Source organism: Pelophylax lessonae, assembly GCF_965119305.1.
Source record: "Pelophylax lessonae genome assembly, chromosome: 1".
Classification (NCBI taxonomy): domain Eukaryota; kingdom Metazoa; phylum Chordata; class Amphibia; order Anura; family Ranidae; genus Pelophylax; species Pelophylax lessonae.
The window spans coordinates 376,811,264-376,826,165 of record NC_138768.1 but is presented as its reverse complement, the minus strand read 5'-3'; the positions used below and the strand labels follow the sequence as shown (position 1 = coordinate 376,826,165).

Below are 14,902 nucleotides of genomic sequence, written 5' to 3'. Positions count from 1 at the left end.
AGTGATGTATAGTTTTTGAGACCAAGGGAAGAGGGAGAGTTCTTAGTAAGGAAGTGACTACTCTTGGCTTTAACAAAATGGTGGCCTCCAGCAAGAAGACACAGGAGCAATGCTGGAGGCAATTTACAGCACACAAAAATGTTGGTAGCATAATTAATAATGTGGAATGTATATTAAGGCTCCATGCACACTAGCATTTTTCATAAGCTCAAAAAAGCTAGAAAAAAAACACTGGATGAAAAATGCTGATTATAGCATTTTTGTCCCAGCTTCTAGGAGCATTTTAGTAGCTTTTAGATGCTTTTAGCAACACTGGCATTTTATTATCATTTTTACAGTACATTAAGAAAAAAATAAAAGCTGTTAGGAGCATTTTAATAGCATTTAGAAGCAGTTAGGAGCATTCAGTGTTTTTTTTCTGCTGAAAAAATGCTCAAAAAAACTCTACAAAAACATTTTTTTTTTTTATAAAAAATGCTAAATGCTATTTAGCTTCTAGGAGCAGAAAAAAAAAAAACGCTAGTGGGCATGGAGCCTCATTGTTAACAAACTTTTATGGATAAAGTTCAGCTTTAATGCAGGGGATAGGATAGATTTACAAATATTCCAATTCTCCTAAAAGTTTAAATTTTTTTTTATGATGTTACCTTTAAATAAACAGTTTGTCAGTGTAGGAGATGGAGATTAATCCTTTGTAGATGACTTCAATGGTGTCCTGGCAGATGTTGTGTTGGTATACCACAGCAATCAGATATCTTCTTCATAGCTCGGCCAGTAAAATTAACTTTTCCTCTTTTCTTTCGAATTGTAGTATATTCATAGGATTTTAGTTTGCTATAGTAATCTGAAAACTTGTTATAAAGAATGGAAATGGGCATTCCATTTAGAATAATTCCAAAAGCAATGCAAAGGAAAGCAAACAGACGACCAAGATGAGTTTCTGGGTAAGTGTCTCCATATCCCACCGTAGAGATGCTGACCTGGAAACAAATAACAACAGTGTTCATGTGTTCACTTTCTTTATAGCACCTGTTTTCTTTTTTTAGTACTTATTATAGGGTGAACCATCCTCTGCACATCCCAGATGCCATTTACAGTATTTATAAAGAAAACCTAAAAATGCACTAATTGCTTTTTTTATTGTTTTATATATATATATATATATATATATATATATATATATATATATATAAAATTGGATATGCTGATTGTACTGGATATTATCAGTCTGGTGAAATATTTAGCCAAAATAAATAAATAAATAAATAAATGCCACAGAATGGTTCCAATTCCAGGAGTAAAAATGTGCAATCTATACATTTTCTATAGTTCCTAGATGTAAACACCACACACCTTGTATATTTTTCCTTCTTCTAGGAGAAATCCCCAGCAATAGAAGTCAAAGCAAAGTCAATATCTCTCTTCCTCATGTAGCTTGTAACCTCCGCTGCACCCCATGCAGTCTCACACTGTTCAGAACTGTCTGCCCACCACTCAAAAGGTCAAAACTCACTTGATGTTTAACCACTTGACCACCAGAAGATTTACTCTCCTTCATGACCAGGCCATTTTTTGTGATATGGCACTGTGTTACATTAACATAAAATTGCGCGGTCATGCAACGCTGTACAAAAAATTAAATTGATGTCCCCCACCCCCCCACCCACAAATAGAGCTTTCTTTTGGTGGTATTTGATCACCTCTGCATTTTTATTTTTTGCGCTATAAACAAGAAAAGACCAGAAATTCTGAAAAAAAAAAAAAAAATTACTTTCCACTATAAAACATATCCAATAAAAGAAATTTTAAAAATCTAATTTCATCATCAATTTAGGCCAATTTGTATTCTTCTGCATATTTTTAGTAAAAAAAAAATCCCAAAAAGCATATATTGATTGGTTTGCACAAAAGTTATAGTGTCTACAAACTTTGGTATAAACAGTCAGTTCCATAAATATTGGGACTTTGTCACAACTGTTTGGAACATCCTTAAAAAGAAAGAACACACCGGTGAACTCAGCAACACCAAAAGACCCGGAAGACCACGGAAAACAACTGTGGTGGATGACCGAAGAATTATTTCCCTGGTGAAGAACCCTTCACCCTTCACAACAGTTGGCCAGATCAAGAACACTCTCCAGGAGGTAGGTGTATGTGTGTCAAAGTCAACAATCAAGAGAAGACTTCACCAGAGTGAATACAGAGGGTTCACCACAAGATGTAAACCATTGGTGAGCCTCAAAAACAGGGAAGCCAGATTAGAGTTTGCCAAACAACATTTAAAAAAGCCTTCACAGTTCTAGATACAACATCCTATGGACAGAGGAGACCAAGATCAACTTGTACCAGAGTGATGGGAGGAGAAGAGTATGGAGAAGGAAAGGAACTGCTCATGATCCAAAGCATACCACCTCATCAGTGAAGCATGGTGGTGGTAGTGTCCTGGCATTGGCATGTATTGCTGCCAATGGAACTGGTTCTCTTGTATTTATTGATGATGTGACTGCGGACAAAAGCAGCATGATGAATTCTGAAGTGTTTCAGGCAATATTATCTGCTCATATTCAGCCAAATGCTTCAGAACTCATTGGACGGCGTTTCACAGGGCAGATGGACAATGACCCGAAGCATACTGCGAAAGCAACCAAAGAGTTTTTTAACCACTTTACCTCTGCCTGCAGTAATATTACTGCGGCAGAGTGGCTCGTTATCGTCTGACGACGTAGTACTACGTCGTCAGACACTCCCCTTTCTCGGCGGCGCGCGCCCGCTGTTTTCAGTCACAGCGGGAGTCGGGCCAGGGGAGGAGCAGCGGCGATCGCCGCCGCTCTTCCCCGATCGTCGGGGATCTAGTGTGGAGATCCGCCCGCCTGTGTAAACACAAGCAGGCGGATCTCCTAAGTGACAGGCAGGGTCAGATTGCAGGGTTCAGCGTAGCTGAACCCTGGATCTGTCCTTGTGTCTCTCAGTCTCTCAGTCACCTCCCCCCACACACGTCAGTAAGCACCAGGCATACATTAACTCCTCCCTCTCCAATAAAATTAACCCCTTCCCTGCCAGTGTCATTTTTACAGTAACAGTGCATATTTATAGCACTGATTACTGCAGTAATGTCACTGGTACCCCCAAAAGTGTCAAAAATGTCAGTCATGGGTCCGATCTGTCCGCCGCAGTCCCGAAAAGAAAATTGCAGATCGCCACCATTACGCGTTATAAAAAAAAAAACCACCAAAAATGACATAAATCTTTCCCTTAGTAAATGCAATAACTTTTTCGCAAACCAATCAAAATACGCTTATTGTGATTTTTTTTACCAAACATAGGTAGCAGAAAACAAATTGGCCAAAAATTTAAAAAAAATTGTTTTTTACATCTTTTTTGGGGGAAATTTCATATAAAAAAATGTTAAAAATATTGTTATTTTTTCAAAATAAACGCTCTTTTTTTGTTTATAGCGCAAAAAGTAAAAATCGCACAGGTGATCAAATACCACCAACGTTTGGGTACGGCATGGCACGACTGCGCAATTGTCAGTTAAAGTCGTACAGTGCTGAATCGCAAAAAGTGGCCCAGACGTAAGACAGCAAAATCCTCCGGTGGTAAAGTGGTTAAGGGAAAGAAGTGGAATGTTATGCAATGGCCAAGTCAATCACCTGACCTGAATCCAATTGAGCATGCATTTCACTTGCTGAAAACAAAACTGAAGGGAAAATGCCCCAAGAACAAGCAGGAACTGAAGACAGTTGCATTAGAGGCCTGGCAGAGCATCACCAGGGATGAAACCCAGCGTCTGGTAAAGTCTATGCGTTCCAGACTTCAGGCTGTAATTGACTGCAAAGGATTTGCAACCAAGTATTAAAAAGTAAAAGTTTGATTTATGATTGTTAATCTGTCCCATTACTTTTGGTCCCTTAAAAAGTGGGAGGCACATATACAAACTGTTGTAATTCCTACACCGTTCATCTGATTTGGATGTAAATACCCTCAAATTAAAGCTGAAAGTCTGCAGTTAAAGCACATCTTGTTTGTTTCATTTCAACTTAGGAGTTGATTTACTAAAGCTAGAGAGAGCAAAATTAGTCACAATTCTGCAGAGAAACCAATCCTCTTCCAGGTTTTAATGCTAAAGCTTAATTAAACAAGCTGAGGTTGGAAGCTGATTGGTTTGTCTGCAGAATTGTGACTAATTTTGCCCTCTCTAGCTTTAGTAAATAAACCCATGAAACTTTTGACAGTTTGCAGGAACCAGTGACATTAATACAGTGATCAGTGCTAAAAATATGCACGGTCACTTTACCAATGACACTGGCTGGGAAGGGGTTAAACATCTAGGGTGATCAAAGAGTAAACTGTGTGCCTAGCCAGTGTTTTTGTGTACTGTATTAGGTGATTTTACTAAGGGACACAAAATCCATCCCTTCCCCCTGTCTCTGCCTAACGATCGGCGGGTGCTGTCGGACATCCTATTCTCGGCACTCTCAGATCGGGTTCTGCTGTGAATAATAATGGTGATGCGCTTGCTCCCCCTGCAGGCGGAGCTACAGAATCACATATATATACTGTATATATACAGTATATACGTGACCCTGCACTGTAGAGGCCCTGTAGCAGTAAATCTGCTATTGGGCAGTCAGTAAGTGGTTAAACTCTGACAAGTTGTCAAGAAAAAGGGGAAACAGGGGTCCCCTAGTTGTTTATTTAAATTTTAAAAGTATATAAAATGTATAAAACTTTACCAATGTCACCATAGCAGCATGACATATTTTATTTTGACCACCTTTTCATGGGCTTTTCGATGGTTTTCCTATTATATTGTCATATCCCCTCACATATAAACCAATTCTCTTCCATCTTGCAATTACTAAATCTTTATATGAACTACCATCTTATAATAGCATTACAGGTTTTATATATATATATATATAGGTGTCTTTTTACTTTCTTTTCATTCATCGCTCTGGGACTGTTTGGGACTGTTGCTTGTTAGTATACCAGGTTTGCAAATCCAGTCGGTTTCTCTCTGTGACACTTTTTTTGTTTTCACCCCCACCTTCCCCATCCCCAGTTCCTTTATATCTTCTCAATTTATCTTCTCCATAAGATTTACCAAAACTATATAATAGGAGGACATACCTATCTATCCAATCACTGTGTATTAAACCAGGCAGGCTATTGGAGTACAAGGTTAATGGTAGAGCTTAGGGTATTGTACAATCAGATTGTATAGTGTATGGTAAGCTTTACAGATTTCTCCTGTTTTCAATACTACATGTGAGTATATAGGTGAGTGGGAACAATTTCCAGGAGGAGGAGAAAAACTGCAGGATGTAGGCTAATGAGATGAGCTGTTTAATTACTTCCTGTGTCTAAACAGTTTTCACATCCTAAATCTACATACCTGGAACTCATGAACTTTTCTATAGAGCAAGTTGGAGCTGGACAGGTAAGGCTCTCCTCAAATCCTAAGAAAGCTTTATCTTTTCTTCAGAAGTACATTAATGCTATATTGGTACATAGGGGAGATTTAGAAGAATTTAGAAAAAATAGTGAAATTGGACAAGGACACCGGGATTTTTCCTTTCCTTAAAATGTTTTCTTAACCCCTCTCCTCACAGCGGGTAAAATAAGTATTGAACACGTCACCATATTTATAGGTAAATATATTTCTAACCACTTTAGCCCCGGAGGATTTTCCTGCTTAATGACCAGGCCACTTTTTATAACTTGGCACTGCGCGACTTTAACTGACAATTGCACGGTCATGCACCCAAACAAAATTTACGTTCTTTTTTTCCCACAAACAGAGCTTTCTTTTGGTGGTATTTGATCACCTCTGCACTTTTCATTTTTTTTTGCGATATTAATAAAAAAAAGTGTGAACATTTTGCGAAAAATTGACATTTTCTGCTTTGACAATTAAAAAATATCCAATATATTACATTTTTGTCATATATTTAGGCCAAAATGTATTTAGCTACATGTCTTTGACAATAAAATTCTCAATGAGTGTATTTTTAACCACTTTAAGACCGGAAGATTTTACCCCCTTCCTGACCAGGCCATATTTTGCGATTTGGCACTGCGTTATTTTACCGGACAATTGCGTGGTCGTGTGACACTGTACCCAAATGAAATTTATGTCCTTTTTTCCCCACAAATAGAGCTTTCTTTTGGTGGTATTTTATCACCTGTGCGATTTTAAATTTTTGAAAAAAAGAGCAACAATTTAAAAAAAAAAAAACAATTGTTCACATTCTGATATATATTATTCCCCCAAAAAATAAAGCATATTTTGATTGGTTTGTGCAAAAGTTACTAACTACGGCAAAGATTTGTCATTTTTATTGTTTTTTTTTTCTTTTTTTACTAGTAATGGCGGCGATCTGCGATTTTTTTCGGGACTGTGACATTGCAGGGGACAGATCAAATACCTAACTGACATTTCTGACACTTTTGGGGGGACCAGTGACATTACTACAGTAATCAGTGCTAAAAATATGCACTGTTACTGTAATAATGACACTGGCAGGGAAGTGGTTAACACTGTTGGTGATCAAGGGGTTAAATGTGTGCCTCATGCTTACTGACTTGTGTGGGGGGAGGGGGTTGTGTGAATCCTGTGATCAGTCCCTGTCTGTCCCAGAGAAGATCCGCCTGCTTTGTTTACACAAGCGGGCGTATTTTCTCAGTCTTTCCCCGACGATCGGGGAAGAGAGACAGTGATCGCCGTCTCTCCTCCCCTAGCCCGACTCCCGCTGTGTCTAAACACAGCAGGAGCGAGCCTCCGGCAGCGCGCGCGTGCCGCCGAGACAGCAGGGAATCCAGCGACATAGGTCTATGTTGCTAGACCCAGGGCTGCCACCTTGCTGCAGTAGCAGCAACGTGAGCAGTCCTAAAGTGGTTAAAGGTGCTGTTGACATTTGACAAATTTTCACCACATGTCAGTAACCACCCATGCAATCCATACATACAAAGAAACCAAAACAAATAAGTTCAGAAATGAAGTTCCGTGCAATAAAATGGAATGACACAGGGAAAACGTTTTGAACACATGAAGAAAGGGAGGTGCAAAAAGGCATGGCAAGCCAAGACACTAGCTAATATCTATCAGTAATTAGAAAGCAATCCTGACCCTTGTCAGTGCAAATGAATATCACCTGGTTCAGTCTCAGGTGATGGCCTATAGAAAGGTGCCTTATTACCGAGGTGTCACACAATAAATATCTCTTGATGGGTAAAAGCAAAGAGCTCTCTTAAGACCTTCGCAACCTTATTGGTGCCAAACATACTGATGGAATTGGTTACAGAAGAATTTCTATACTTCTGAATGTTCCAGTGAGCACTGTTGGGGCCATAATACGGAAGTGGAAAAAACATGATTATGACTTGATAACATGTTAACATAATATGATTTCACCATAAGTTGGCCACAACCAGGTGCTCCGCATAAGATATCTGACAGAGGATTGAAAATAATTATCTGAAGAGTTGTCCAAGAGCCAAGGACCACTTTTGGAGAGCTTCAGAATGACCTGGAATTAACAGGTAAACAATAAGTAAGATACTCCACCGCCATGGCCTGTATGCACGCTCACCAGGCAAGACTTCATTACCGAAGGAAAAGCATGTTGAAGCTTGTTTAAAGTTTGCTGCACAACATATAGACAAGCCTGTGAAATACTGGGAGAATATAGTCTGGTCAGGTGAGACCAAATTTTAACTCTTGGATGCAATAATACACACCATGTTTGGAGGTCAAATGTCACTGCACATCAACCCAAAAACACCCCCATACCAACAGTGAAGTTTGGAGGTGGGAACATCATGGTGTGGGGCTGTTTTTCAGCATACAGTACTGGCAAACTTCATATCATTGAAGGAAGGATGAATAGAAATACGTACCAAGACATTCTTGATAAAAATCTGCTGCCTTCTACCAGGACGATTGAAAATGAAACAAGGGTGGACATTTCAGCAAGACAATGATCCCAAACAGAAAGCCAAGGACATTCTCAATTGGTTTCAAATAATGAAAATAAAGCTACTAGAATGGCCCAGCCAATCACCTGACTTAAGTACAATAGAAAATCCATGGAAAGAACTAAAAATTACAGTTCATAGAAGGCCCAAGGTACCTTCAAGATTTGAAGACTGTGTGGAAGAATGGACCAAAATCACACCTGAGCAATGCACGTGACTAGTTTCTCCATACCGGAGGCGTCTTGAAGCTGTCATTACCAACAAATGATTTTGTACCAAGTATTAAATACATTTTAGTTAGCGTCTTCAATACTTTTTTTCCCTGTATCATTCCATTTTATTACACATAGCTTCATTTCTGAACTTATTTGTTTTGGTTTCTTTGTATGTATGGATTGCATGGGTTGTTACCCACATGTGGTTTAAAAATCTATTTACCTAGAAAAATGGTGATGCGTTCAATACTTATTTTATCCGCTGTATTTGTTGTTACTAATAATGAACTGTCTAACCTTAATTGTTCCTCTTTATGTTTAAGTTTACTTCATTTTCTTCTCATTATTTTAGTTTTGCATGCTTTGCACAATGAAAAATAACATACCCGTGTTTTTTTTTTTAACTCTACCAAACTGATGGTATTTACTACCCAATCTCCTTATAACTACATATTCTATCCCATCTCTTTCTTTATTTCTTTTCAATTTCCCCTAATATATTCCACTCTACCCCCCCCCCCCCCACCCACCCACCCACCCATTTTCTTTCTAATTACTTCTATCCTTGTCTTTTGATATCCTTTTAACATAAATCTTATTGTGTTGAACTGTTTATTGTTGTCATCGACGATTGAGCAATTTCTTCTAACTCAACACATCTGTCTCTTCGGTATACCCTGGAAATGTAAAGCATGAAAAACTGTAAAAAATACAGAGAAGAGGAAGAAGATTAAAGTTAAGGTTAGACAGTTCATTACTTGTAATAGCACATGTGATTTAGATATTAGAATGTCTATGTGGCAAAACTATGTTGAAAAAAACTACTTAAAAGTTAAGATAAGGGCTAAAAAAAATTTACTATTAATATTTGGAAGAGAAATAAAAATAATGATGCCACTGTATGCTTTGCAAAGGTCAAAAATTCTGATTTCAGGGGCTAACATTTTGGGAAATTGAAAAGGTGGGTCGAAAATGGAAGGGGGCAAACTTAAAACAAAAAGTGTATTAAAGATAGTGTAAACAAATCTGGTGCACTAATAAGCACTGAAAAGTCCATATGCATTAGAGTTCCCTGGTATATGCCTGTTTCCATCTCTCTTCTGGTAAGGAGATTGGATTTGTCACTGTGGCGCGGTGTGTTGTAAATTCACACAGAAGCTGGTGCAGGGATCTCATCTCTTCTTTTCCATTATAACCCATGAACTGCCATTCTTTTAGCGCTGCAAAGGGCCTTTTCATGTATTTCTATTTGTAATCAACACAGTTATGTTGGCTGCTGTATTTTTAATTATTATAATATTACATTTTTACATAGCGCAGATATCCCCATACACCAATAAACAATGGCCTCAATGATTTATAGGTAATGAATGAGATATAAAAGTACAAAAAGTATGACAATCAGGGTGGTGTAGAGAAGGTTAATGAGTGCTATACAGTGTATCTTGTCTAATACTAGCAATACAAGGTATATGTAAACAGGGTAGTGTTTGTAAAACTATAGCCATACACTGTAAAAATGTTGTATGAAAATGTTTTCAAAATGTATTCATTTTTCTAATGGTTAATAGTGACAAAATGGTTATAATTTTTGTCCATAGTGCTAAAATAAATCCAAGGATGGAAATTTTTAATACCTGAATCAAAGAAACTCTGCTAATGTGTTCCTCAGTTGGGGAAAAAATTATATATATATATATATATATATATATATATATATATATATATATACTCACAAAAGTGAATACAACCCTCACATTTTTGTAAATATTTTATTATATCTTATCGTGTGACCACACTGAAGAAATGACACTTTGCTACAATGTAAAGTAGTGAGTGTACAGCTTGTATAACAGTGTAAATTTGCTGTCCCCTCAAAACAACTCAACACACAGACATTAATGTCTAAACTGCTGGCAACAAAAGGGAGTACACCCCTAACTGAAAATGTCTAAACTGGGGCTAAAGTGTCAATATTTTGTGTGGCCACCATTATTTTCCAGCACTGCCTTAACCTTATTGGGCATGGAGTTCACCACAGTTACCACTGGAGTCCTCTTCCACCCCTTCATGATGACATCACGGAACTGATGGATGTTAGAGACCTTGGGCTCCTCCACCTTCCGTTTGAGGATGCCCCACAGATGCTCAATAGGGCTTACAGTAGGTCTGGAGACTTGCTTGGCCAGTCCATCGCCTTTACCCTAAGCTTCTTTAACAAAGCAGTGGTCGTCTTGGAGGTGTGTTTGGGGTCATTATCATGTTGGGATACTGCCCTGCAGCCCAGTCTCCGAGGGGAGGGGATCATGCTCTGCTTCAATATGTCACAGTACATGTTGGCATTCATGCTTCCCTCAATGAACTGTAGCTCCCCAGTGTCGGCAGCACTCATGCAGCCCCAGACCATGACACTCCCACCACCATGCTTGACTGTAGGCAAGACACACTTGTCTTTGTACTCCTCACCTGGTTGCTGCCACACACACTTGACACCGTCTGAGCCAAATAAGATTAACTTGGTCTCATCAGACCACAGGACATGGTTCCAGTAATCCATGTCCTTAGTCTGCTTGTCTTTAGTAAAACTGTTTGCGAGCTTTCTTTAGAAGAGGCTTCCTTCTGGGACGACAGCCATGCAGACCAATTTGATGCAGTGTGTGGAGTATGGTCTGAGCACTGACAGGCTGACCTCCCACCCCTTCAACTTCTGCAGCATTGCTGGCAGCACTCATACGTCTATTTCCCAAAGACAACCTCTGGATATGACGCTGAGCACGTTTACTCAACTTCTTTGGTTGACCATGGTGAGGCCTGTTCTGAGTGGAACCTGTCCTGTTAAACCACGGTATGGTCTTGACCACTGTGCTGCAGCTCAGTTTCACTGTCTTTGCAAACTTCTTATAGCCTAGGCCAGCCTTTTTCAACCAGGGTGCCCAGGCACACTGGTGTGCCTTGAGGTTTCTTCAGGGGTGCCTTGGCAAAATTCCTTAAAATTTGCCTAAAAAATTGTATACAAGCCAGCCTGAGGATGAAGCCTGCCTTTTAATTACACAAAGACACAGGTTTTCATTGTGCACCTATACAACCTTCTAGCTGCCAGCGACGTAACGACCTGGCATCATCCGTTAATAAGGAGGATGTCAGTCACCTGCATAGCATTCTTGCTTTACCCTCCCCTGCCTCTCTCCATCAGCGTTGGGGTCACATCAGCTGAGTGATGGATAAAAACTGACGGAGAAGAGAAACATTGGAATACTAGTCAGTACCAGTTTTCAAAAGTGTATTTGTTTTGGAAGAATACATCACCTCTAATGTTTGGTGTCCTACTTGTGTGGTTGTTGCTGCGTTATGTAAAATTACTAGAATGATTTTAGAATGGGGTGCCTCGAGACTGTCAGAATTTTTTAAAGGGTGCCTTGAGACTGTCCATAATGTTTAAAGGGTGCCTTGACTGGAAAAAGGTTGAGAAACACTGGCCTAGGCCATCTTAATGTAGAGCAACAATTTGTTTTTCATATCCTCAGAGAGTTCTTTGCCATGAGGTGCCACTGTGGAACTTCCAGTGACCAGTATGAGAGAGTGAGAGCGATAACACCACATTTAACACACCTGCTCCCCATTCACACCTGAGACCTTGTAACACTAACGAATCACATGACACCGGGGCGGGAAAATGGCTAATTGGGCCCAATTTGGAGATTTTCACTTAGGGTGTACTCACTTTTGTTGCCAGCGGTTTAGACATTAATGGCTGTGTGTTGAGTTATTTTGAGGGGACAGCAAATTTACACTGTTATACAAGCTGTACATAAACTACTTTACATTGTAGCAAAGTGTAATTTCTTCAGTGTGGTCACATGAAAACATATAATAAAATATTTACAAAAATGTGAGGGGTGTACACACTTTTGTGAGATACTGTGTGTGTGTGTGTGTGTATATATATATTATATTTTTTATATATATATATATATATATATATATATATATATATGTGTGTGTGTGTGTGTGTGTGTGTGTGTGTGTGTGGGTAAAACATTCAATATAAAATATAAAATCTGTATCTTTTTTAAGGCAGTGTGCAGTAAGCCCTAGTAACCAATCAGGTTACTGATTTCTCCTTTTGCATTTCCTGTTTGTAAAAGTAAATATATTTACTATCGATCTATCTATCTATACATTTATACATTTTTGTTTATTTATTTTTTGTCATGTCATTCGGTAAAATTGCCCCTCTAGTGAGACACAAGACTGCCGGACAACCCTTTCACGATGTTAGTAATATGACACTTTTAGGCACATATATTAGATACTGCAAAAATGATTTATCACCACTCACTCCTGCTCTAACCCTCATTTACAGTACAGTGTATTTTCTCCCATTGTCAAACTGATTTTAAATATGCATTTTTTTTTTTTTTTTGAAACAGCAAATGGCAAGGGATATTTCTTCTTTGTGGAAATATTTTCACATACTATAAAAATACTTCTTTCCACACAGTTCAATCCTCAGGTGGGAAAATGTAGTAAATATATGTATTTGATTTTATTCCTAACTTTAAATGTAACCCTAGTAGTAATGATCAAACCAAGGGAGATGCCAATTAACTAATGTTTGATTTGCATGAATTTTAAGGCATGAATCTGTCTGATCTGCAGAGAATTAAATAAATTATGAAGCCAGCCAATCATGATTCATTTGTATTATTCACTAGATATTATATATATATATATATATATATATATATATATATATATATATATACATATATATATTTATGTGTGTGCATTTAGACAAATCAGAAAATGTGCAGCTTCTCGTGGACACTAAAAGCAACACTTACTGCTGCCCACCACCAGGCATGAGGAATACTTGTGAAGTTTGTGCCGGAGACATCATGTTCAACCGTGTAGACCATAGCTGAAAAAGAAAAGATTCCCATGGCAATGAAGAGTAATAGACAGCCCACTTGTTGGTAGCACTGTCGAAGAGTAAATCCAAAAGCTCTTAGTCCTGTAGAATGGCGTGCCAGCTTAAGGATTCGGAATATACGCATCAGTCTCATAATTCTTAGTACTTGTCCAAGTTTGCCGACTCGTCCTACAGCCTCTATTTCATGCTCATGGCTGGACCTTTTTCCACCTTCATCCTCATCAGAAAACTTTTCAAGAAGCAATTGTAAATAGAGTGGCAATATTGCAATGAGGTCCACAGCGTTTAGAACACTGCGCAAAAAATGCTGTATGTCTGGAGTTGAGATGAGACGTAGTATGTACTCTAAAGTAAAGAATGCAATACAGAGGGTCTCCACATGCTCCAGATAAGGTTTACCACTAGAAATCCGAGCAGCATTTCTGTATTGCATATCTTCAACTGTGTTAAGTGTCATAGCCACAACTGATATGAGAACAAAGAAGCTAGATGCTACCGCCATGGCCTTGGCTGTGATCGAAGAGAAGGGTTTTTCCATTAGGTTCCAGATACGGCGTCTTAACTGTCCATAAATCATTCCTCTAAAGAGTTCCTCATTCTCCTCGGTCTCCATTTCAGCTTTAAGTTCTCTTTGGACCTTTAACTGCTCATTGAGCTCATCTTGCCTCTCCTCAAATGATATCCGACAGCAACGAGGAGTATGTTTTACCCTTACACCCCAATAGTTGATTTCTTCCAGAAAATTGCGAGGGCACAACTCATCCCTTACCCACAACACCCCAGTACGATAGAAGTTGTAGATATGATGAAACATAGCCGGGTCACGGTCAAAGAAATAAGCATCCTCCACTGGGCTGTAATCGTCACATAGATCTAGTTTACGCTGCCGATCAGTATATGTTGCCAACCGCCCTATCCGAGTTTTGGGATAATTAGCTGCTACCATGTAAGATATAAAGTAAGCTGTTCCACCCACATTGATATGTAGCAAGTCTCTGCGAGCATTTCCATAATTAGAGGGAGAAAGTAAACGTATGTCTTGGTCATCATCGTAGGTTCCATGTTCATGGCTGGAAATAAACTGCCTTTTCCATCCATCCAGTCGTTTTTCTTCTCGCTCTGCCCATCTCAGTTCCTCTACATCATCATCTTCATCTTCAATGTAATAAATATAATTGCTTTCAGAGTTCCACTGATAGCTGGAAGAACCTCTAGCCAGTCGAAATCTGTCCTCATCACTACGGGGTCTTCCGGATCCTTCTCTAAAAAATGACAAAGGAGGAGCCCTGGCCCTCTGCTTGTACTGCAACATGTCTGGTTAGGGTTCAACCATTCCAGACATGAAAAAGAGATCAGTCATACCTCTATGCCAGGAGCAATGGCTATCTCTCCAGGGATGTACATCATTTCTATCCTCCCTTGTATTTTATTTGCATGCAAGGAAACAATAGCAAAGCATTTTATGCTGTATGTGTCTCTGGCAGTTTTAAGTCCTGCTGACAAAGAAGATTTAAATACTTAAGAAGGGATTTTCATGTTATTATCCCGTTCAGCCTGCAACTTACAACATTCACTGGAGCTCTAAACAAATGTATCACATCGATAGACATATAGCCAGTTCATAAAACTTTAGCACTAAATTGAGATTAATGTGCTTGCTGTATTTTAATAAAATATATATTGCGTATAGAGGAAGATGAAGATATTTCTGGTAAAGATGGCACGCACATGGATGTGGAGACTGAATATTTTCTGTGATATTAAAGTGCTGTAT

The 14,902-nt window shown here is 38.8% G+C and overlaps 1 protein-coding gene across 1 annotated transcript; it reads right to left on the bottom strand.

Annotated features, from left to right (window-relative positions):
* Nucleotides 1–704: 704 nt before the first annotated feature.
* Nucleotides 705–14,440, bottom strand: KCNV2 (potassium voltage-gated channel modifier subfamily V member 2; the record flags this gene model as incomplete). Its single annotated transcript, XM_082274606.1, has 2 exons — nucleotides 705–980; nucleotides 13,040–14,440. The coding sequence occupies 2 exons, from the start codon at nucleotides 14,438–14,440 to the stop codon at nucleotides 705–707; spliced, it is 1,677 nt and encodes a 558-aa protein (XP_082130732.1).
* Between the last annotated feature and the right edge of the window lie 462 nt (nucleotides 14,441–14,902).